The following is a 24,580-nucleotide window of genomic DNA, read 5'->3' on the forward strand; positions in this document are numbered from 1 at the left end:
ATCCCCACTCCACTGCTTACTGGTCACTCAACCTTTCCAAGCCTCAGTTCTCTCATCTGTAAAATGGAGGTGTAATTCTCTATGTTATTTTAGGAATTATAGGCGATAATACATGTAAAACCACTAACTACATACCTAGCACACAGGTGCTCTGAAACTGTTAGTTCCATCTTCGCCTCTGTCTCTCCAGCGTCCTCCAGATGCAGAAAGTCACAGAGGACTTGGTTTGGAGAGCTTGACTGTCTCCTGGCCTGGCCACATCAGAAATAGATATGTACTGAGCACCTACCTACTCTGGGCCAGCAACAAGCCTTTGAAGTAGGAATCAGAATCCTCATTTGACCGATGAGGAATTTGACGCGCAGAAAAGTAATGAAATTGCCCAAGATCCCAAAGCTTTAGCGGGTGCTAAAATTGTCTTCTGCTATTTCTTCTCCACTCCTAGGAAGCCACTGCTGTCTTTCCTTTCTTCCTTCTGGGAGTGGGTCAGGGGGTAGGGATATAGGGATGCTGACACTCATGATCCCTGTGGGGGCACTCCACTCTGCCCAGAACCTCCCCAGGCAGATATTTCAGATGTTTGCCTCTGGTATCAGGAATCTTCCCTTACAGCCTCCTTTGGCCAAGCCCCCAGAAAAATAAGCTTCCTAACCCCAACCTCTTACCCAACTCCATTCCCGGGAGAGAGTCAAGGCTCTGGGCACTGTCCTGGCTTTGCGGATAACCCTGAGTTCTGGCTCTGTTCCACCCCCCAGGCCTTGAGTTCTGGAAGTTTACTGCCCCTCTACCCCCACAGGTGTTCTATTGGACTCACCTGTCCTACCTCCTCGTGTGGCTTCTGCTCATCCTTCATGGGCCCAACTTCTGGAAGTGGCTGCTGGTTCCTGGAATCTTGTTTTTCCTGGAGAAGGCCATTGGACTGGCAGTGTCCCGCATGGCAGCCGTGTGCATCATGGAAGTCAATCTCCTCCCCTCCAAGGTACAAAGGGCGGGGGGGAGCCTTTCCAACTCATCCAAGGGACAGTTTGTGGGGTAGAACAGTTGGGTACCCCATCAGACCCCCAAGGAAATAGGGAATAGTGTAGCTGCAGCCCCGTTGCTATGGAGGAGACAAGCAAAATGGAAGACTCAGTCCAGCCCTCCAGGAGGGAGACTTTAGGAAGGTGAATGGCAGGGCAGGCAACACACCTCTAAAATCCAGTTTTGGGGAGAACATTCTCCTTCAGCTCAGTAAGCATTAGTGCCTACAGGGTACCAGGCCCTGAACTAGGTTACAGAGAAACAGAGAAGGTTTTGCACTGTCCTGCTTTCTAGGGGAGCCAGCCCTTTCACTACAGTGCAGGGCTGTATTGCTGGAGGTATTAAACCCTTTGTCTTTGGGAGGTCAGAGAAAGCTTCAGAATAAGGGAGAAGATGCCATATCAGGGTTTTGAGGGATGAATAGAAGTTTGTTGGATAGAGAAGACAAGGAAGGGTATTGCTGGCAGGAGGACCCGCATGGTAAAGACACAGAATTGTGAAAGGGTATACTGTGCTTGGGGGACCACAGGTAATTCGGCATAGCTGGAGCCAAGTTTCCAGGAGGAAGCCAGAGAGGTGAGTAAGGCCTGCTCATGAAGGGCCTCCTGAGCTGGGAGACCCACCCCACAGGCCATGGGGAACCCCTGAGCATGCTGGGAGGAGATGGTGGTATTAAGCTGGGACCATTTATACTCTAGTTAGATATCTTTAGTTGCTCTGTGGAAGGTGACTTAGAGGGGGCTTGTGGGGAGGTTCTTGCAAATACGAAGATGAGAGTTTCATGAGGGCCTTGACACTGAGGCAGTGGCCATGGGATGTAGGCAGGTGCACATCACAGAGTGACTCAAGAAGCAACTGGTTATGTTTTGCGGCAACAGAGAGGATGGAGTCTAGGACGTCTCCCAGGTGTCTGAGTGGTATCATCTATGGAGAAAAGGAAGGCAGTTCTAGGTGGGCTCAGCTCTGGACACACTGCGTTGGAGGACCTGGGAGGCTGAAGAATGAGGCTGTGTTGTGTGTCTAGGCTCTGGCATCCAACAGCCTCAGCTGCATTCAGATCCCACGGTTTCTTACCCGGTGGACTTGGGAAGTTATTTAACCTCTCTGAGCCTCGTCTTCTCCTCCCTAAAGTAGAGAGAAGATAATACCCGCCTCATACAATTGCTGTGAGGCCTAGAGATAGCACAGTGCTCCGAAGCAATTGTCTGGAAGGATGTTGTTGTCCAAGGAGAGGTGCCCATTGGTAGTTGGAATGCTGGCCAAGCACTGGCCGAAGTTCCAAGAAAGGGCTGGAGCAGCCAGGGAGGCATCACAGGGACACGCCACAGAGGGTCCGCTAAAAAGCAGTGCTCACACCCTGAGAAGCAGGGTAAAACCAGGGGCCCCGCTTCAGACGCAGCCTGGCTGCCCCCTCTGGGATTGTTGCCCACTTCCAGATCGGCAGGTTGGCTGCTGAGGTGGGCCCCCACTCAGAAGCACAGAAGAGTGTCGTGTCTCGGGGCATGCCTGTTTTATGGAAGAGGAGGGCAGCCCAGCCTCTGCCCTCTTATCCTGGAGCCCCTGGTGGCTTTGGGCCTGCAGGAATGATACTGATCTCCTTCCTCTTTCCCAGGTCACTCATCTCCTCATCAAGCGGCCCCCTTTTTTTCACTATAGACCTGGTGACTACTTGTATCTGAACATCCCCACCATCGCTCGCTATGAGTGGCACCCCTTCACCATCAGCAGTGCTCCTGAGCAGAAAGGTAATGGCGACCTTCTCCAGTCACTCTGCACATAGTCACTGAGCTCCCGTTGTGGGCCAAGTACAGGCTGGGAACTCGGAACACAGCACTGAACAAGGCCAGAAACACAAAGTCAGCCTCAAAAAGCTCTCTTTGAAGTGGGAGCCGGCATGCAGACACCGATTGGCATGGCAAGGGCTGTACCAGTTGCACTGAAGTCTTACAGGGAGGGCCTGGCTTGGTAGGGAGAAGCCTTTGCAGACACAGGGACATTCAGCTGGACTTTGAATGGCTAGTAGGAGTTTACCAGATAGGGAAGGAGATGGGGAGGAGGCAGAGGGAAAAGCAGAAGTGAAAACATGAGCGCCTGGAGACTCAGAAGAGTCTCCTATAGCTAGAGCTATGGGGAGGGGGTGGGTGGGCAGGTAGAGTAGCAAGGAAGGAAGGGAGGGACATACAGAAAGAGAAAAAGAGCATGAAAGGCAGGTGATGTTGCTGGCAAAGCCAGTTAGAGCTAGGATGGGACTAAGGAGGATTTCAGAAGCAAAGTTGGAATCCAGATGGATGGAGCAGCCAACTGGGAGCCATGAATGGTTCTTAAGCAGAGGAGTAGCTGGCTCAGGAGAGGATATAGGCGTTTTTAAGAGGGCTGTGATGGGAGACCAGGTTTCCCTACTCCCACCTGGACTTGGGCCTTATAGAGCCCCAAGGCAGCAGAATCCCTCACACCCTTCTCCTCCAGCCCTGAACCATTCCCACTGCTTTTTGGGTCCCCAGCACGCACAGAACAGTTCAGCTGATGCTTTTGCTCAGTTGTCCTCTGACTCTCACCCATGCACGTGCCTTCCTTCCAGTCCCAGCCTGTTTTTGGAGCTGCCACCTGGACCCCTGCCCTTCTGGCCAGGCCAGTGATTGGCCTTCCCACCATGAGAGGTGCCTCCAAGTATGGCAAGGGTGGCTTGCACTGACATTTCCAACAGGGAAGGCCTTGAGTGACCTATTACAGTAAGACCCTTGCTTGGCCTCATGAGGGTTACCTGGCCCTGCGTGCTGGGGGTTCTCTGACTCACCCTGGTTACAAGCTTTAGTGTCACTCAGGATGCCTCCCAGACCCAGCCCAGCAGGACCCCTGGCCCAGATCCTTCAGCTCACAATGTAGACCCAAGGCCAGGGTTTCCACATGTGGGGCTGCATACCCCCTACCTTGGAATCACCTGAATTGTGCCCTCAATGTACCATGGAATAAAGGTAGAGGTTGGAGAGGGTGAGGCTATTTTCTCCCGATTTTTTTCCTTTTCTTTTCTACTTTGTGAAGAACGTCTGTGCTCTCAGAGAACTCAGACAATATCAAAATATGTTCAGAAGAAAATGAGAATCCGGGCCGGGCGCGGTGGCTCAAGCCTGTAATCCCAGCACTTTGGGAGGCCGAGACGGGCGGATTACGAGGTCAGGAGATCGAGACCATCCTGGCTAATACGGTGAAACCCCGTCTCTACTAAAAACTACAAAAAACTAGCCAGGCGACGAGGCGGGCGCCTGTAGTCCCAGCTACTCAGGAGGCTGAGGCAGGAGAATGGCGTAAACCCAGGAGGCGGGCCTTGCAGTGAGCTGAGATCCGGCCACTGCACTCCAGCCTGGGCGGCAGAGCTAGACTCCGTCTCAAAAAAAAAAAAAAAAAAAAAAAAAAAAAAGAAAGAAAGAAAATGAGAATCCTTCAAATAATTTTATCCAAGGGAAACCATTGCCAATTATTTGGTGAATAGGCTTCCAGCTCTCTCTCTCTATCTATCTACATGGCTAACCAGATGGAGAGATTTTGTATACATGGGCTCACACTAGAGGCAGTGTTTCATAGCAGTAGTATGTCAGGGAGATCTTTGTATATCAGTGAAGATAGAGCTTTTCCTTTTTGTGCCTGCATGGTATTCCAGTGTATGGATACTAATGTGGTTATTGACTATTATTAATATTATATGGGTGTGTCATGTATTTCACCCATTCTTTTTCTCCCCTAACTTTCCAAACTTGTTATATTTCACCAGTTCTTTTTTTTTTCTAGAGTCTCACTCTGTCACCCAAGCTGGAGTGCAGTGGCATGATCTCGGTTCACTGCAGCCTCTACCTCCCGGGTTCTCCTGCCTCAGCCTCCCGAGTAGCTGGGATTACAGGCATGCACCACCATGCACGGCTAATTTTTTTGTATTTTTGTATTTTTAGTAGAGTCGGGATTTCACCATGGTGGCCAGGCTGGGTCTTGAACTCCTGACCTCAGGTGATCCACCCGCCTTTCCCAAAGTGCTGGGATTACAGGCAGGAGCCCGACCTTCACCATTTCTTGAAGGGATTTCTTCTGGGTCTCAGTTTGGAATCTGCCTGTCCTTGGACCCTGGGAGAGTCTCCTGCCCTGAGCTGAAAGGGTTCATGTAGGGGGCTGGTAAATATACCAACTTTGTTTACAGAGCTTGTTTACTGGATTCAGGAGTGGGACTCAGTTTAGCAACTGTGGCTGAATGAATTCAACCACCATTCTTAGAGGCCTCCTAGGTCTGAGTCATTGCTTGAGGCACTTCAGGATACATTTATGTAGCCAAGGCATGCAAGCGCCTAAGGGCGCTGATGCCCCATTGAAGGAGGAAACCTCAGAAAGGTGGATGGTGCTAGGATCCTAGAACTTGAGCTCTAGTCCTGACTTTTCAATCCACTCCTCATAAAACGGCGAAGCACCTCTCTAAGCCTCTGTAAAATACACGGTAACACCAGGTCATGAATTCCTTCATCAACTTGAATGGGACGTCTTTATTTTCACTAACCTCTAACTGAAATTTAGCATTTTCTTCAACGATAAATGTGAGTAACAAACCCCAGGAGCATTAATGATACCTCTGACTTTTTCACGGTGAAAACCATGGATGTCTTTCTATCATGTTACAGCTGCGGCCGATGCTTCAAGAGTATTTATGCTCACTACTACTTCTGATTCCCAGGGCTCGTTGGGGCCTGCTAGAGCTCATTAATTCATGTATTAACAAAGAAACACATGGATTCCTGTCACAAATTTTTTTTTTTTTTTTTAACATTTTGGTAACTAATTATAACTGGATTCATATGTAATTTCTCTGTGTATTACTTTATGTCAAGCTTGTCCAACCTGTGGCCCTTGGGCCACATGTGGCCCAAGACAGCTTTGAATGTGGCCCAACACAAATTCGTAAACTTTCTTAAAACACGATGAGATTTTTTTGTGTGATTTTTTTTTCCTGTTTAGTTCATCAGCTGTTGTTAGTGTTAATGTATTTTATGTGTGGCCCAAGACAATTCTTCTTCCAGTGTGGCCCAGGGAAACCAAAAGGTTGGCCATCCCTGTTTCATGTATTTAGACCCTTATTCTGAGAAGGAGACTATCCACTGCCTTTGCAGGACTGCTAAAAGAATCCGTGGTTTAAAAAAAAAAAAAAAAAAAAAAAGGAAAAGGACAAGGACAAGGGCTCAAAGCAGGAGATCTCTTGCATCCTCCTCACTCTGATGTTGTGGATTCTATTTGGTACCACTCAGCAGAAGAGTCACATCACCTCACACCACATTTCCGTAAGTCATTCATTCAACAGAGGACCTTAGTAATTACATTCCAGGCATGGATACCATGAAAGCAGTTGGTACCACCATGGACTGAGCACCTACTGTGTGCAGAGCCATTGACTAGCAGGAGGGCCTGTTTTGGTGAGACCTTGGCCTGATGGAGGTGGCAGGGTCCCACCTTTAGAAAATTCCTAGTGAGCTGCTCTGATCCTTTCTTTGGTATAGGAGTCTGTACCCTTATTAAGCTCAGGTTGACTTCATCAAGAAAGATCTCAAGGTCTGTCCCAAAGAGATCAACTATCCAAGTCCTGTGGCTGTGGCTGCTAGTTTGGTCCTGAGGAAGGGCATTCAAACCAGGACTTGAAGGTCTGAGGCCCAGCACCAATCCCTCCGGTGGGGTGAGGCCTGCTCCCTGGTGCCGGTCACTATGGACCTCCTTTCCCCTCCCACTCTTCTCTTGCTCAGACACTATCTGGCTGCACATCCGGTCCCAAGGCCAGTGGACAAACAGGCTATACGAATCCTTCAAGGTATCAGACCCCCTGGACTGTGGTTCCAAGAGGCTGTCGAGGAGTGTGACAATGAGAAAGAGCCAAAGGTTGTCCAAGGTAGGTGGCTACTGGAGAGAAGGGGTCCAACCTGCTGGCAAGCCCACAGAGACCAAGTTGCCTCCTTCTTCTCAGTGAGTATCAATTATTGAGCAACTGCTGTATACACAAATGGCAGCACAAGGGGGTTAGGCAACTGCTGACTCCGTGGTTCAAGAACCTTCTCGAAGTCTTACCACTCCAGATCCTTCCCAGTCTGATGTCCCCCATTAGATGGGGGAGAGAGCAACGGAAAGAGAGTGGGAATTGAAATCAGAAAGACCCATCTCCAGGTCTCTGCTCTAATACTTTCTAACTGTGTGGCCTTGGGCATGTCCTTTGGTTTGTTCATCTATAAAATAGAAGTAGTTTCCTCTGTTACTTACCTTTCTCTTATGACTATTTAAAAAACCAACTGAATGAATGCACATAAAGTACTGCGTGAAATAGGCAGCAGGGTCCAGGTGGATCCCCTCATCATCATCATCACCATGAGCAATGTTATTCTCTTTTGATCCTTGATGAAACCTATAAAGCTGATGAGCTGCTGGTGCCATCAAGGTTTTGGAGGAACAGAGAGAGACAGAGCAACTGCTAAAGAAATAAGAATAGACACTGAGGCTGAGGGTGGCTGAATTCAAACTAAGTAGACTGTGCCTCATGGCTGGGAGACAGGTTAACATATGAAAACCCTGCCACAGGCGACGTCCCCAGGCCTGGCCCAATCCTGCCTTGCCATTGGGGAATTTAAAGTCCAGGGTTGAAATCCAGGTGAGATCCTGCTTGGCCAGACCAGAGGACCTTTCTGGGACCACAGCAGGAGCAAAGCTCTGGGATATGCAGGGGTAGGTAGGAAAAGCAGAACGTTCTCGGCTGTTAATCAGGGAAACTTCCTGAAGGAGGAAGCTGACTTTCAAAATCAGATGAGTCATGGCACATTGTGGATCAGTGGGCTAGACACACTAAAAACTGTTTCCTTGGGACCTCAGTCACCTCTGCCACTATAAATTGGCACAATCTTTTCTGGCAGGCAGCCTGGCCATATGTGTTAGCATTTTAAATATGTATACCTACATGCCCAACAACTCCATTTTAGAAATGTATTCTTAAAAGCTAACTGGGGGCCAGGCGTGGTGGCTCACATCTGTAATCCCAGCACTTTGGGAGGCTGATGCTGGCGGATCATGAGGTCAGGAGATCGAGACCATCCTGGCCAACATGGTGAAACCACGTCTCTACTAAAAACACAAAAATCAGCCAGACATGGTAGTGCGTGCCTGTAGTCCTAGCTACGTGGGAGGCTGAGGCAGGAGAATCGCTTGAACCCAGGAGGCAGAGGTTGCAGTGAGCCAAGATTATGCCACTGTACTCCAGCCTGGGCAACAGAGCGAGGTCCCATCTAAAAAAAAAAAAAAAAAAAAAAGCTAATTGGACAGGTACACACAAAATATAGTAATTTCCTTGTTAATTTAGCAAATATTTGTGGAGTGCAGCATCTGCTTTTTTCCAGGTTCTATTCTAGATGCTGGAGATCTATCAGTAAGTAACATAGGCATAGTCACTGCTTACCTTCTGGTGGGGAGACAGATAATGAACAAATAAAATATATGCATAATACGTCAGGTGATAATAAATGCTGTAAAGATAAATAAGTCAGTGTCAAGAGGTAGGGATGGGAAAAGTGCTATTTCAGAGAGGGTGGTTGTTTACAATAATGAGAAAATGAAGCTAATCAAAATGCCCAACAATAGGAAAATACCTAAATAAATTGCTGATCACCTTTACAATAAAATATTAAATCTCCTAAGAAAATGATTCGGTCAATTTAAATGTATTTACTTGGAAAACCTGTTAACATGTAGTAAGTGGAAAAAGCAGGCTACTAAAAAGTATGCTCCATTTATGTAAAAGTATCGTGTATGTCTGTGTTAGAAAAAAATCTGTAAGTGCATGGAGAAAATGCTGAGTAGTTATTGCTCTGATACTTTTTTCACTATTGTTTAATAGTTTCTATATCTGTATTTTTAAAGCTAACATTATTGATTTATGATTTAAATAATAAAGAAATTTCTGTTTTGAAACAAAACAGAGTGTACAGCCCCCACCCATCCATTTCTGCATCTCAGCACAGGGAGTTGTGGCGTCCCACAAGGACATCACTGGAGCTGACATCCTACAGGTCCAAGGGAGATCAGTGGCCGCAGGACGAAGACCTGGTGTACACGAAAACAAAAGAGGAGACTCACACATGGTGGGAAGCCTATTCTGAAGACAGTGGCCTAGTAAGGCTGAGGAAGGTGGGACTAGAGCCAGGAGGGCCAGCTGGCTTATCTTCCCATGGATGGTGGGTCCTTGGAACATGCCTTAAGGTCAAGCCATGTTCAGGAAGGACGACACATCACCTGGGTGTCTCTGAAGCCAATCATCTGCCTGCTACCTTCCCAACTTTGGCGTAATTACTGCCCCAGTAATACTTTCTACTTAGTATTTCTCTTACATCCCAACATTACTTTAAACTTAATTGTATTTCAAAAGGAGTCTTAAGATTATTATCTCTAATGGAAAACTAGTATTGCATGTCATGAACACAGGATAGCTCTGAAAGTGAAAACAATGAGAATCAATGTTATTAAATTCTTGTTAGACGGCCTGTTTCCTAAGGCTCCAAGCCAGAGGTGGTGCTCCACACTCTTCCCTTTTCCTTCTTTCCTTCCTTCCTTCCTTCTTTCCTTCCTTCCTTCCTTCCTTCTTTCCTTCCTTCCTTCCTTCTTTCCTTCCTTCCTTCTTTCCTTCTCTCTCTCTCGCCCCCTCCCTCTCTCCCTCTCTCTTTCTTTCACAGTTTCTTCCTTTTCTTTCTTTCCTTTCTCACTTTGTAAAAAGGAAAGAAAAAAAGAGAAGAGGTTAGTAAGTGTTAGAGAGGTGGTAGAGATGCATTAGCCAGAATGCAAGGCTTTCTCGTTGCCATCAGAAGGACTAAAGAAAATTGAAAGGAGAGGAACTGTCTCATAGCCTAACTCTCAAACCACCACCAGGAGTTCATGCCCCCACACCAGGGGAGCAGCCTTCAGTCATCTCTGGACAAAGAAGCAACATGGCGTGATGTCACGATCCTGGGCAGGCAGCAGGAGACCCAGGATCTATCAGAGCTCCGTGGGAACGTGGGCACGTCCTTCCCATGCTCTCAGCCTGGATGATTGTGAAGGTCACTCCTAACTCTGCCTCCTGCACCAAAGCCGGAAATAACACAGACTCCTTTAGGCCTGTTCTGGGGTCTGCTTCCTTCACCTTCCAGAAGGAAAGATACTGACTCGGACAGGGCTGTCTGACTGTCTACCATGCTCTAAGTCCTGAGGAAGACAGAGGAGGCCTGCTCTCTTCCCCCTAGGAGCACACTGTCTGCAACCCCAGAGCAAAGCCCTAGGGCCCGGGGAACTGTGAGCCAGGGGAGACCCTGGCTTCTCTGCTTGGAGAAGGTGGGAAGAGCTTTGAAGAGGAATAGCAACTTCAAATAAGCTGGACAATGAAAGATACAGTGTGCACTGAAGGAATTTGACAGCTGGGGAAGAGGAAAGGGTGTTTCAGGCAGAGGGAAAAGAATATTTAAGGCTAGGAGGGGAGTGCTTTCCAGTCACACCCTGAAACTGACTTGTGCTGGACCATAGAAGCCGCTGTTAAATTTTCAGGAATTTCATGAGCTGGTTATTAAACACAGTTGTTATGGTGGGAGCCACGATGGGCAGGATTTACACCACAGAAATGGGCAGAAGCTAACAATCAAGACTGTTATCCCTTCTCCAGAAGTCAGTTTACCAGCACATCCCTGATGTTCTCCTTCAAGGGCAAAGAAGCTTCTAAGAAATGCCTAATACTGTCCACTCCAAGACCCATAACTCTCTGCTCTACTCCCTGCAGGGCTCCAAGATACTTTTGGAGAACCACCAATTCTGTAACATCAAGGTGAGAGGCTGCAGGGGTGGACATGAGCAAGAACGCCTGCCCCAACCAAAGGAAATGAAGTCTTTGCCTTTAAGGAGGGGCTATTGTGATTGTGGGTACTCAAGCTCCTCAAATCCCCATGGGCTGACATCCAGGTATCCGGGTCATGTAACCACATCCCTCCCCCTGCTCTTTATATCCAAGGGTGCTCAGCCTCACACCTCACACTCGGCCTGTCTCTTCTCCAGGAGCAGGGATGGGTGTGCAGCGTACAGGGCTACGTGCTCTCTGTCCCTGTCTCCTGGGCACCCACGGCACACACCCAGCAGTGACAGGCACACACCCCTGGGATGCGGATCGAGTCCTTGTTTTCACTAGCTCTGCATTCTAACACCTAGAGCTCTCCCCAGGCTGGTGCTGAGAGCACAGGATGTGGAAAGAGCACTGGATTGGGAGCCACTTAGACCTGAGTTCCAGCCCAGGAGATGTCTTTCTATGTATAAAGGGGGTCCTGAAGCCCTGGGGACATCCCCTGGTAGCAGGGGAGACCAACGTCAACCCCCCCCGCCCCATCTCCCTTCTCTGACTCCCTCTTGTGCACAGTGCTACATCGATGGGCCTTACGGGACCCCTACCCGCAGGATCTTCGCCTCTGAGCACGCCGTGCTCATCGGGGCAGGCATCGGCATCACCCCCTTTGCTTCCATCCTGCAGAGTATCATGCACAGGTGGGCAAACAGTGTGCTCCTGCCTGCATCCTGGGTCAGAGCCCCAAGGCGCCCTCCCCGCTCCTCCTCCCTTTATTCTTTCTCCTTCCTCTCCTTTCACCTGTCTCTCTCTGCTCTTCTCTCTCTTGCCTGTCTTGCTCTGCCCCCATCTCCTTGTTGTGTCTCATCCCTCCCCTCCCTCATAGAGTGGACTCTGCCACCCCACCCTTGCTCCCTGTCCCCTGAACTATTCTAACTATTCTCTGGGGTCTTTTTTTTTTTTTTTTTTGAGACGGAGTCTAGCTCTGTGGCCCGCGCTGGAGTGCAGTGGCCGGATCTCAGCTCACTGCAAGCTCCGCCTCCCAGGTTTACGCCATTCTCCTGCCTCAGCCTCCTGAGTAGCTGGGACTACAGGCGCCCGCCACCTCGCCTGGCTAGTTTTTTGTATTTTTTTAGTAGAGACGGGGTTTCACCGTGTTAGCCAGGATGGTCTCGATCTCCTGACCTCGTGATCCGCCCGTCTCCACCTCCCAAAGTGCTGGGATTACAGGCTTGAGCCACCGCGCCCGGCCTTCTCTGGGGTCTTGAAAAGTCTCGCCCCAAATTTACCACCCCTTCCTCTTGCCTCCCCTCAGGCACCAGAAAAGAAAGCATACTTGCCCCAACTGTCAGCACTCCTGGATCGAAGGTGTCCAAGACAACATGAAGCTCCAAAAGGTGAGTACCACCTCCTGCAGGCAGGCCTCCAGACCTTCTCCCCTGGACACCTCCTAAAATAGGAGCCCATCCTCCTGTGCAAAGGTAGGAGCGGATAGGTGGTCCCTGATGGGATCTTTCTTTCCCCAGGATACCCTGAATTCTCTTAAATGAGTTCTCCTGGTGCCTCCTGAATGTCTGAGCCCCGCCCCTGCTTCCATGTTCCCATCACCTCTGAGACATGTTCTGAACATTTCATTAAAGGTTGCATAGCTTGACAGCCAGGCAGTCTGGATTCAGTTACAGCCATAATGCTACCTATCCATGACCCTATGGTGGTTTTAAGAATGAAAACATACTGGCCGGGCATGGTGGCTCATGCCTGTAATCCTAGCACTTTGGGAGGCCAAGGCAGGCAGATCACTTGAGCCCAAGAGCTCAAGACCAGCCTGGGCAACATAGTGAAACCCCATCTCTACCAGAAATACAAAAAATTAGTTGGGTGTGGTGGCGGGCACCTGTGGTCCCAGATACTTGGGAGACTGTGGTGGGAGGATCACTTGAGCCCAGGAGGCAGAGGTGACAGTGAGCTGAGACCACACCACTGCACTCCAGCCTGAGAGACAGAGTGAGACTCTGTCTCAAAAAAAAAGAAATAATAATAATAATGAAAATAATATAATCAAATAATAATAATGAAAACATGTTTGCCTTTTGAAAATTCATCATCCTGTATATGCCACTTAGAAGAGTTTCTTAAAAAGTAATTTATGTTTTTCTGGCTATCCTAAGCTAGTATTTCAACACACTGTTTGTTGTAAACAGAAGGAGATATTAGAGAAAATCCCCACCTTGGGGTGAGAAACCTGGTTCTGGTGCCATGCTGCTCTGTGATCTGGGCATGGCTGCTCACTTCTATGAGCCTTGATTTTTCCCTCTCTTAAATGGGTATGTGAATGTTCCCTGCTTACTTCAGGGTGGTCATATGGGTCCCAGGGATTACAGATGTGAACCTCCTGCAAATGAGGGAGACCCAGCCACTGAGCTGAAGGGCCTCTCCCCCTAGGTGGACTTTATCTGGATCAACAGAGACCAGCAGTCTTTTGAGTGGTTTGTGAGCCTGCTGACTAAACTGGAGATGGACCAGGCCCAGGAGACTCAACATGGTAAGAGAGGGACAGGGCCTGAGGGCAGTGGGAGTGGGACAGGGGCTTTCAGCATCTTCAAAAAATAATTTATTGATATGAAACCCACGTAACCTAAAATGAACCATTTAACCATTAAGCGAACTCAGTCTTTTTTTTTTTTGAGACAAGGTCTCACTCTGTCGCCCAAGCTGAAGTGCAGTAGCATGATTATGGCTGACTGCAGCCTCTAACTCCCAGATTCAAGCAATCCTCCTGCCTCAGCCTCTGGAGTAGCTGGAACCACAGGTGCAGGCCACCACTCCAGCTAATTTTTTTTTTTTTTTTGTAGAGAGGAAATCTCCTTATATTGCCCAGGCTAATTCAGTCTTTTTAAGAAGGTGTTTATTCCATATCTTGAGAAGTAGGATGGGGGGAGGTTCTATTAAAATGTAATATTTTGTAAAGTTGAAAAATAGAAGGGGGAAAAAAAAAGCCCTCATAATCTCATCCAGCTATCCAGATGACGTCAGGCATTTTAAAGGATTCCCTTCCAATTTTTGTTTTCTTGTTCACATTTTATAAAAATATATTTCTTTATTTTTATAATTTATCTTTTTCATGACATATCTTTTAATTCAGAATAGGCACATGTTGAAAATTTAAATTCCTAGGACTCACCCCAGACCTTCCAAATCAGATGGATTCTCTGAGAGTCGGGCTCAGGAATGTACATTTTAACATGCCCCTCAAACGATTCTTATTCACACTAATTTATGTTTGGCTTTTGAAGTATAATTTACATACAATAAAGTTTACCAATTTAAGCATACAATGAATACAATGACATTTTGACAAATGCATACAGTAGTGTAACCACCACTGCAATCAAAATATGGAGCATTTCTTTCCATTACTCCTGAAAATTTTCTCTTCCTGTTTTGCAGTCAACACCCTCCCCTGACTTGTAACCCCTGGCAACCACTGGTCTGCTTTCTATCACTACAATTTTGCCTTTTACAGCATTTTATATAAATGGAATCATATAATATGTAGTGTGTTCCATCTGACTTCTTTTGCTTAGCATAATACCCTCAAGATTTATCCGTGTTGTTGCATGTATCAGTAAGTCATTCATTCCTTTTCATTGCTAAGTGGTATTCCATTTTATGGGTGTACCACCATTTGTCCAATTATCTTTTAAAAAGAAATTTAAAAATCAGAAAAACAAATTTTTTATTTTTATACACATATTTACCATTTCTGGGTTCTTTACACTTTTTGTGCTTGGGTTGAGATTTCCATCTGGGAAAGTTTTCCTTCTGCTTGAAGAACTGATGGTTCTTTGTAGTGCAGGTCTACTGGTGAGAAACTCTTTTGGCTTTTGACCGCAAACACCTTATCGCACTTTGATTTTTGAAAGATATTATCACCAGTTGATTATGTTTTCTTTCATTACTTTGAAGATACCTCCTCATTGTCTTCTGGCCTGCACCCTTTCTGACAAGATGATTGGTGCCATTACCTTTGTTCCCCCATACATAATGTTTCTTTTAAAAATCTCACCACTTGTAAATTTCTATCTTTGTCACTGGTTTTCAGTAATTTTGTTATGATGTGCCTTGGTATGGTTTTATGTTTCTTATACTTGGAGGTCATTGAACTTCTTGGCTTAATGGGCTTATAGATTTCATGAGATTTGAAAATTTTCCAGTTGTTTGAAAAAACATGTTTATCTGTTTTTTGTTTGTTTACTTCCTCTTCCCCTTCTTGCCACTTCAGTTACACAGTTTGATATTATCCCACAGGTCACTGAGTCTCTGTTCTTCTCTTTCTTTCTCTCTCTCTCTGCTTCATTTTGGATAGTTTCTATTGCTGTGTCTTCAAGTTCACTGATCTTTTCTTCTGTAGCACATTATCTATTATTCCCATCCTAATAAAAATCCCAGCAGGATTTTTGAAAAATAGAGATTGACTAGCTGATTCTGAAATGTACATAAAAAGCCAAAGGACTTAAAACAGCTGTTGATTCTACCCAATGTACTTTTCATTTGTTACTGTATTTTTCTTCTCCAGATATTCTGTTTGGGTCTCTCTTACATCCTCCATTTCTCTTGTTGACATATTTGTTGTTTTGTTTTGTTTTGTTTGAGACAGAGTCTCACTCTGTCACCCAGGCTGGAGTGCAGTGGTGGGATTGTGCCTCACTGCAGGTTGGGCTCAAGCAATCCTTCCATCTCAACCTTCCGAGTAGTTGAGACTGCAGGCATGCATGACCATGCCTGGCTAATTTCCTTGTATTTTGTAGAGAAGGGGTTTCACCATGTTGCTCAGGCTGGTTGTCTTGAACTCCTGGGCTCAAGCAATCCTCCCGCCTCAGACTCGCAAAGTATTGGAATTACAGGCATGAGCCACCGCACACGACCATCATATTTGTTTTGTTTTATTTTGCTTTGATGTTCTTGAGCACGTTCATTAATTATTTCAACATTTTTGTCTATTATGTCTATCATCTCTGTCACTTATGAGTCTGTATCTAATTACTAATTTTCTCCAGGTTAAATTGTATTTTCTGGCTTCTTTGCATGCCCGATAATTTATTATTTGATGCCAGACATTATGAGTTTTATGTTGTTGTGTTATGGATTTTGTAATCTTTATTATTTTATTTTATTTTTTATTTTTTTGAGACTGGATCTCGCTCTGTCGCCCAGGTGTGATCTCAGCTCACTGCAACCTCCACCTCCCAGATTCAAGCAATCCTTCTGCCTCAGTCTCGCAAGCAACTGGGATTACAAGTGCCCGCCTCCACGCCCGGCTAATTTTGTATTTTTAGTAGAGACGGGGTGTTACCATGGTGGCCAGGCTGGTGTCAAACTCCTGACCTCAAGTGATCCGCCCGCTTCGGCCTCCCAAAGTGCTGGGATTACAGGCGTGAGCCACTGGCCTGGATTTTGTGTTATTTCTTTAAATAGTACTGCACTTCGTTCTGGTGCACAGTTAAATTATGTAAGACTGTGGGTCTTCTTGAGGCCCACTTTTAACTTCTATTGGGGTGAGTCTAGAGCAGTCTTTAGTGTGGGGTAGGACTCTACCTAATGCCCCATATATGGCAAAGCCTCTTCGCTTTTAGTGGGAACACAAACTATTCCCACCTGCTTAGCTTGAGGTGTCGTCCATCCTAGTTTTTCTGGTCATTTTCTTTCACACATTCAAATTAATGCTCAGTCAGGGACTTGGGAGAAACTATGCAGATTTCCAGAGCTAGTGAGTGGCCTCCTCCCTGCCTCCCCTCCTCCCCTGCATCTCTCCTTCTCTCCTTTCCTCCTTCCCTCTCTTCCTTTCTGCAGTTCCCTTTTCCAGTCTTGTGCCTGGTATTCTGGCTGTCTTGGTCTCTGTGAATGCCAGTTTCTGTCTCCTTGCCTCAGGAGACTGCATCAGGCAATAAGCAGGGCTGTTGTAGGGTTTACTTCATCTGTTTCTCTTCTCTCAGCAATGACAGTCCCGTGCCACCTGCTGACCGATGTCTGGAAACCATTGTTTCGTGTGTTTTGTACGTTTTTCTGGTTGTTTCAGGCGGAAGGGTAAATGTGGTTCACTTTACTGCAATGTAAATTTTTCTTTTTTTTTTGAGACAGGGTCTGGCTCCATCACCCAGGCTGGAGTACAGTGGCGCTCACTGCAACCTCTGCCTCCCGGGCTCAAGTGATCCTCCCACCTCAGCCTCCTAAGTAGCTGAGACTGCAAGTGTGCGCCACCATGCCCAGCTAATCTCCTTTTTTTGTAGATGGGGTATCTCCAGGTTACTCAGGCTGGTCTTGAACTCCTGAGCTCAAGTGATCTACCAGCTTTGGCCTCCCAAAGTGCTGGGATTATAGGCATGCACCACCGCACCTGGCCTGCAACATATATTTTTGATGTACACAAGCTGTAAGTAGAGACAAACATGGATAAACAGATATATTTATTGGGGGTTAATTCTCAACCTTTTTTCTGATGAGTGACAATCAAAACGTTTAGAGAATGATCTAAGATAAAGATTAGACACCCTGGCCGAGCACGGTGGCTCACGCCTGTAATCCCAGCACTTTGGGAGGCTGAGGTGGGTGGATCACGAGGTCAGGAGATTGAGACCATCCTGGCTAACACGGTGAAACCTCATCTCTCCTAAAAATACAAAAAATTAGCCGGGCATGGTGGCGGGCGCCTGTAGTCCCAGCTACTCAGGAGGCTGAGGCAGGAGAACAGCGTGAACCCGGGAGGCGGAGCTTACAGTGAGCCCAGATGGCGCCACTGCACTCCAGCCTGGGCGAGGAGCAAGACTACGTCTCAAAAAAAAAAAAAAAAAAAAAAAAAAAGATTAGACACCCTTTTTCCCTTCCATTCGTATTTTTTTAAAAAAAGATTAAATACCTTAGTATATATGAAGTCTTTAACTGTTTGGTCCCTTCTTTTATACTTTTATCAAAAATGAATGTTTGGCCTGGTGGCTCACGCCTGTAATCCCAGTGCTATGGGAGGCCAAGGGAGTATTGCTTGAGGTCAAGTTTGAGACTAGCCTGGGCAACATAGGCACACGCTGTCTCTACAAAAAAAAATTTTTTTAAAAACTAGCTAGGCATGGTGGCATGCACCTGTAGCCCTAGCTACTTGGGAGGCTGAGGTGGGAGGATCACTTGAGGCCAATAGTTTGAGGCTGCAGTGAGCCATGATAGCACTACTGCACTCCAGCTTGGGCAACAGAGTAAGACCCTATCTCAAAAAGAAAAGAAGGCTTGAATGTCTTCCCCTCAACCTCTCCAACCTCTCCCTCCTCACTGCCCAAATGTTTGCTGTATTCTACATATTTTACTAAGCATTTACCCTCATCATTATTAAGTATGGTGAAATATTTCTCTGGATCATATCATAGTCTTAATGGACATCTTTGTGGCATACTGAGGATTTACACTGTATTTAAATGTTAATCTGTTAAAGTCATTGTTTTGTTTCCCTTTTAATTTATAGAAGGAGAAATATCTTTATATATGTTTCTGACTTTTTAAGAGAATTGGCGTAGTGTTTTAGACTTGTTGAGTTCATTAGAACTAGAACGTATTTGACTCTTTAATTATCATAAGGTTGTCATGAGTGAATTCAAATTCCTATGATAAATACAGTTTATATGTTCAAGTAATCAAACAGAGTTTTCTACAAGAAACTATCCAAACAGATCTAGTTTACTATAACAAACATTCAGAACCTTAAAGTTCAAGTCAACAGTCTTTGGAAGGTAACTCTTCAAGCTTAGAATAGTTCAGTAAAGCTCCTTGCCCTTTCTTGTAAATAACGATTACAGCAAATATTTATATACCATTGACTTCTTTTTCTTAAATGCTTTTACTGATATTAATTCATTAGAAACTCAATTTTATGATGACAAGCTGAAGGAAAAGTTTAAATTTAATTTAAATTTTCTAGTTACTGGCATATAAATATTTGCTGTTTGCTTCTTCCTAATCTGTGTAAACAAAGGGTAACAGCTAACCCACTGCTTTACATTCTCAAAGCCACTCGAGTCAACAACTCTATCACATCAAATTTCTTTCAGGGTTTCTCATTAACTGCAGCTGAAATTTGTGGCTTCTGATTTCAACTTTAATTATACGTCAAGGTTTGCATTAAATAATTTTTGGTTTATAATTTTTAATTTCTATAGCTTAAGCATCAATTATTCTAAGTTTGTATCTTTACCCTTAATAGCTATAGAACCTTGGGCATATTATTTAACCAGTTTGCCTTGAAAGCAGTTATCTGAAAAATCTGGATGCTACTAGTACCCACCTCATAGGATTGTCATGGGAATTAGATGAGACGTCATCTGCAGAACACGTAGAACAGTGACTGGAGCTTAATAAAATGCTTGATAAATTTAGTGGTGGTGGTGGTAATAGTAACTGCTTAATAAATTTATTTGTAGTAGAAGTGCTGGTAGTGATAACTGTTTAATAAAAGTAGTAGTATTTAATGGCTATATAATGAATGGCATAGTTAGTGGTTATACCATAAATTATTTAACCAAGCTCCTACTACTGGACATTTTGTTTATTCCTCATTCTCCATAATCATAAAAATGCTGAAATTAATATATTTGTGCACATAATTTTTTCTTGCTTTGGATGATTTTCTTAGGAAAGTGTCCCAGAAATTAGATGGTTGTCTCAAACACAACTGGATGGAGTGGGTGAAAACCATGCCAGGTCATCCTCCACAGCCCCTTTATCTTCTCTCTCCCACCATGGTGTCTCCCCTTTCCTCCTCTTACCCCTCTCTGGGGTATGGTGACTCTGAGGCAGGGTGAGAAGCAGGGGTCCTCCAGGTGGGCATCTCATAATACATCTCCCTCCCTCCCACACCATCCAGCACGACTAGGGGTTAAGTGACATGTGACATGAAATGTACTATCCCTCCTAGGGCCATTTGCATTGTAACAGCGGCTAAGACCTTAGGCCAAATGAAAAATGGGCTGATGGTGACTTAGGAAACAATAAAAAAGCACGTTGGAATGGCAAAGCTCCTTTAGTGTGGGTATAGGGGAAGAGATGAAGAGGAGAAGAATGAGGTGATCGTCAGCTCGGGAATGCTCCTTCCCACATCCTAGATCAGGCCCTGTCAACTCTGGCTTGAACCAACACTCAAGCTTAAGGCAGCACTCACCAATCTTTTTCTCATCATGGCACACATAAAAATGATATCATTCTTATGTCACGTCTGAGTATGGAACACAGAGGTGCCCACCTGGGAGCTCCTGAGTGCTGAAGGATCAGTATCCCAGCAGACCTATAACTTTGTGGCGCAGAACTGCAGGTTCTCTGGCCTCGTGGGCTCTTTTGTGCCAGTCTCCTTCCCCATCTCCTCAGCAATCCGATGTCCCTTCCTAAAGCGCTGTTTCATTATGTCACGCCCTACTCAGTTACTCTCAACCTTCCCCTCTCTCCTAGCTGGGCATTCAAGGCCCTTCTCATTCTGGCCTCAATCTGTTTCCAGTCCTATCTCCTTTTGCTCCCATCCAAGGATGCGGCTCCAGCTGGGCACCACACCCTGCCCCGCCAACATCACATTTGTTCCAGCCTCTCACTCTGTGCTCACACTAGTCCTTCTTAGCATGCCTTCCCTTCACCTCTGCTTATACTCTCACCCCTCGTCCCAGGCCTAACCCAGTCCCCATCACTTCTGGGAAGCAGCTCTGTCTGCATTAGCCCTTCCCTGCATATCAGTAGCCTTCACGCTATGATCCATTCACTTGGCCCTTGACCCTTTAGTCCAAATTACCTTTTCATGTGTGTGGCTTGTGTCCCCAGCCAGGATGAGGACAGACATGCAAGGCACAGAAGGGCATGAGCTTTGGAGCCCAGAGACTGCCATGCTCACTGCCCTGGGATGCATTTCTTCTTCTATAAATACAAAAGATCTTGGCCAGCCACAGTGGCTCACACCTGTAATCCCAGCACTTTGGGAGGCTGAGGCGGGTGGATTGCTTGAGTCCAAGACCAGCCTGAGCAACACAGTGAAACCCTATCTCTACAAAAATACTAAATAAATAAATATAAAAGATCTAACTCTTGGAGTGGTTGTGAGGCTCACCTTAGTACATATAAAGTAACTAATGTGTGCCATGCACATAGTAGGGCCAGCTCAAGCAATGGGCTGCCTTTCCTCTTCATGGCACTGGTCACATGACAGATACTGGGCAAAAGACCTATGGGTCTCCCTCCAAGCCCCAGGGTAAGGTAGTGGTTGGCATACTGCTCTGCGCCCATCATGGGTGCTAGACCCTCAGTGCAGTTGTCATCCCCTACCCAACAGACCGCTTCCTGGAGCTGCATATGTACATGACATCTGCACTGGGCAAGAATGACATGAAGGCCATTGGCCTACAGATGGCTCTTGACCTCTTGGCCAAGAAGGAGAAGAAAGACTCCATCACGGGGCTGCAGACGCGCACCCAGCCTGGGCGGCCTGACTGGAGCAAGGTAATGCCAACTGGAGCCCTGCAGCTTGCAGATATGGATGAAGCTGAGAGCCCGAGGCAGCGGTGGGGCAAAGTCAGGGGCAAAGTGTGAGGTTAAGAGTTCAGAGTCCAGCAGGGACCTCATGGTGCAAAAGGTAAACAGGGCACCTACACTGGCTTTATCACTAGCCTTTGTTCCATCATTAGCCTCAGTTTCCTCATCTGTTCGGAGAGGAAGCTAGTCTCTATGACCTCAAAGACCCCTGCAGCCTTGACTCCCTATGGACCAGTGTCAGAAGGCCTGAGTGGACAAGGACCTGGAAAAATATCAAATCTTATCATCTCCTGTTACAAATGGGGAAACTGAGGCACAGAGACATGAAATAGTTTGCAATCCTTTTATTTTATTTCTCAGATTGGTTTCGTTATTATTTTCCCTCCCTGAACACTTACCTGTCAGGGTATACAGTTTGCAGGAAATGGCCCAGAAGGTGCTGCTTTTAAAAGTGCTGCAGATGACCCCGTGTCTGGGTCATGACAGCTGAGTGGGAGGGGAATGTCCGTGGTGAGTGCTTGGGCATCAAAGAGGACTCTCAGAAAAAGGTCATTCATAAGCGGAATCTGGGGTAGAAAAGGGTCCTCTCTCGGGGAAAGACTGACATCAGGAAAGATTTAAATCACAGTAGGTGGCCAGCCCTGGGGACTAACACCAGGTTCAGACTCCCACGGGAGTCCCAGAGCACTGTATGCATCTCTCTGCGTATCTAATTTAGTGCCTGTCTCCCACAGTTGCAGATCCTTGAGTGGAGGGCCTGGGTCTTACTTTCTGGCCCTGGTCCCCTCCCTGGGGTTCTGGGTCATGTTGCCAGTTGAACAAATGGTTCTTAGTTGAACTGCTGAGTGTCGAACTCTGCCGTAAAATCCAGCAGCTGTGCCATGCAGCTCCTTGTGTAAAATGGGGATGCTTGTTGCTGTCGACCTGTTATGCTGTTACCTCCGGGCGGTTGTGTCACTGGTAAGTCAGCAACTCCGCCTATCTTCCCTCTTCTCTTCCTCAACCCCACTGACTCCAGGTGTTCCAGAAAGTGGCTGCTGAGAAGAAAGGCAAGGTGCAGGTGTTCTTCTGTGGCTCCCCAGCTCTGGCCAAGGTGCTGAAGGGCCATTGTGAGAAGTTCAGCTTCCGATTTTTCCAAGAGAATTTCTAGCCTCACCTCTCCAAGCTCTGCCCCAAATCCACACCATGGGTCTGCTTCATCGCATTAATATAAACGCCCCCACAGGGACCAGCCTCAGACAACCCACCCAATAAGACAAAGCCTAGGGACCCCCTAATCCTGCTCAACGCGGGGAACAGGAGACTCCAAGGGACAAATGAACTTCCTCTAGAACCGGGGGGAAGGGACAGTGCCTTGTTCAGTCTGCTGTAGATTCTGGGGTTGCTGTGAAACTGAGGAAACCAGAAGCTGGTGACTGGAGCTTGGGGGTGGGGTTCGAGGGGGCCGAGGGCAACCACTCCTCCAGACATTTTCTGACGGAGGCTTCCCCTACATCCATGGTCCCAAACCTGCCCAATCATCACAGTCATTTGGAAGCTTATTTCTCTGGCATCTTATAAAATTGTTCAAACATACAGAAAGTGAGGAGAATCATACAGTGAACAGTCTTACCTACTTTCTAGACTCCTTAGTTAATATTTTGCTCTGTTTATCACATGTTATCCATCAGTTCCTCCTTCCTCTTTCCAACTTACCTGATTTTTTGCATGCATTTTCAAGTTAGGTGCGGATATCTCAGCACACCTTGCCACTTGGAGGAACCTTCTTTAAATGCACATTCCTTGGTCCCACTATCAGAAATTCTGATTCTGATGATCTGGGAATGAAATCTGAAATATGTATTTTCCACCAAATCCATTTGCATCGGGAGAAATAAGCAGGATCTTTCCCTGCCCCTCCTTGTGTCTTCGTCTCCTCATCTCCCTGTCTCTCCTGGCATGTCCCTCAGAGCCTCTCCGGTCTCTGTATGCTGGCCTCTTCCTTCTCTCTGTGTGCTGAGTCACTTGAGAAACAAGATGGAGACAGCCTCTTTTCATGCCTCTCTGTATCATGGACAGGCCAAGTGCCTGGGGATGAAGCAGGCTGAGCCCGGAAGCTCAGCTCAGCCACACCCCGACTGTGTGGCCCTGGAAGCTTCCCCATGTCTGTTTTTTCCGCCTGTGAAATGGGCTGATGCCATCTCTCAGTCACAGTTGCTGTGAGGTTAAATGAGATGCCAAGTGCTCAAGACATTCCTCCCCCACTGCAGTGCAGCTCCTTGCTGCTCCAGGCTTTCGTGCGTCTACGTCACTTTTCTTCATCCTGGCTCCCTCTATCTCTGTTTTCCAGCCTCTGTTTGCATCTGTCCCTGTCTGGACAGGAGGGAACAGCAGAGGCAGCAAAGGCTCTCTCAGCACATACTATGGGGAGGAGCGGCCCAGAGCAGAGGACGGGGCGGCCCCACCTCCTCCGTCCGATCTGGACATTTCCATCTGTGCCATACCATGAGGTCCTGTGAGCCCCACATTTCCTGGGCATCCTCCACCTTGCAGTCAGTCCTGCTAGGTTCTCTTCTTGACAGTGTAAAGCACCCTTCCCCAAGGCTGCCATCATGGGGTTGGAACCAGGCACTTTCCAATGGGATGGTAGCTGGCACCTTTCTTTTCCATGGGTTGGAAGTCCATGGTTGGGAAGGGGGAGGTGAAGAAGCCAGATCATAACCTGGACGATGACATCCCTTATCTAAGGTGGGGCTGGGATGCAGCAGATTGGGGGCGGGGAGGGGGCTAGGTGTGACGTGCAGGGGATGAGCCAGTTGGGTGGATGGAAGGATGAGGGTAGGGGAAAGCTGTCTTTTGAAAGGAGCAATAGGAAGGGATGGTGGAGGAAGAAGCTGAGGCAAGCCCCAGGGAGGGGAAGGGAAAACATGCCCTGGGGACTGGGACAGATCAGGATGGGAGTGAGGATGTCGTCTCTAAGATGTGAGGAGGAACAAGAAGAAGAATATGAGAGGAGGAGTGGGGCCTGGCTGCCAGCCCTGCAGTCTAGGAGAGGCTAATTCGATTTGGGTGGGTGGAAAGTGGGGATCACACTTGCACCGAGCCTCCATCTACCGGGACCGGGAGTCAACAAGGCCAGGAGACCTGGTGTTGGGGCCTTCCAACCGGATCGTGTTTAATTTCCAG

General features: G+C 47.0%; 1 protein-coding gene across 3 annotated transcripts in view; it reads left to right on the forward strand.

Annotated features, from left to right (window-relative positions):
• The window catches only part of NOX5 (NADPH oxidase 5), a 129,912-nt gene extending 106,919 nt beyond the window's left edge, over window positions 1-22,993 (forward strand). For all 3 annotated transcript variants that reach the window (XM_023220732.2, XM_023220729.1, XM_023220730.1), the window contains exons 8-16: window positions 797-979; window positions 2,633-2,765; window positions 6,786-6,928; window positions 10,820-10,864; window positions 11,447-11,571; window positions 12,186-12,267; window positions 13,313-13,412; window positions 21,216-21,382; window positions 22,434-22,993. In XM_023220732.2, coding sequence (XP_023076500.1) covers window positions 797-979; window positions 2,633-2,765; window positions 6,786-6,928; window positions 10,820-10,864; window positions 11,447-11,571; window positions 12,186-12,267; window positions 13,313-13,412; window positions 21,216-21,382; window positions 22,434-22,565 — 1,110 coding nt within the window. In that variant the 3' untranslated portion in view covers window positions 22,566-22,993. The remainder of the gene's footprint in view (window positions 1-796; window positions 980-2,632; window positions 2,766-6,785; window positions 6,929-10,819; window positions 10,865-11,446; window positions 11,572-12,185; window positions 12,268-13,312; window positions 13,413-21,215; window positions 21,383-22,433) is intronic.
• Window positions 22,994-24,580: the final 1,587 nt, after the last annotated feature.

The sequence above is a fragment of the Piliocolobus tephrosceles genome, chromosome 6, assembly GCF_002776525.5.
Source record: "Piliocolobus tephrosceles isolate RC106 chromosome 6, ASM277652v3, whole genome shotgun sequence".
NCBI classification, from domain to species: domain Eukaryota; kingdom Metazoa; phylum Chordata; class Mammalia; order Primates; family Cercopithecidae; genus Piliocolobus; species Piliocolobus tephrosceles.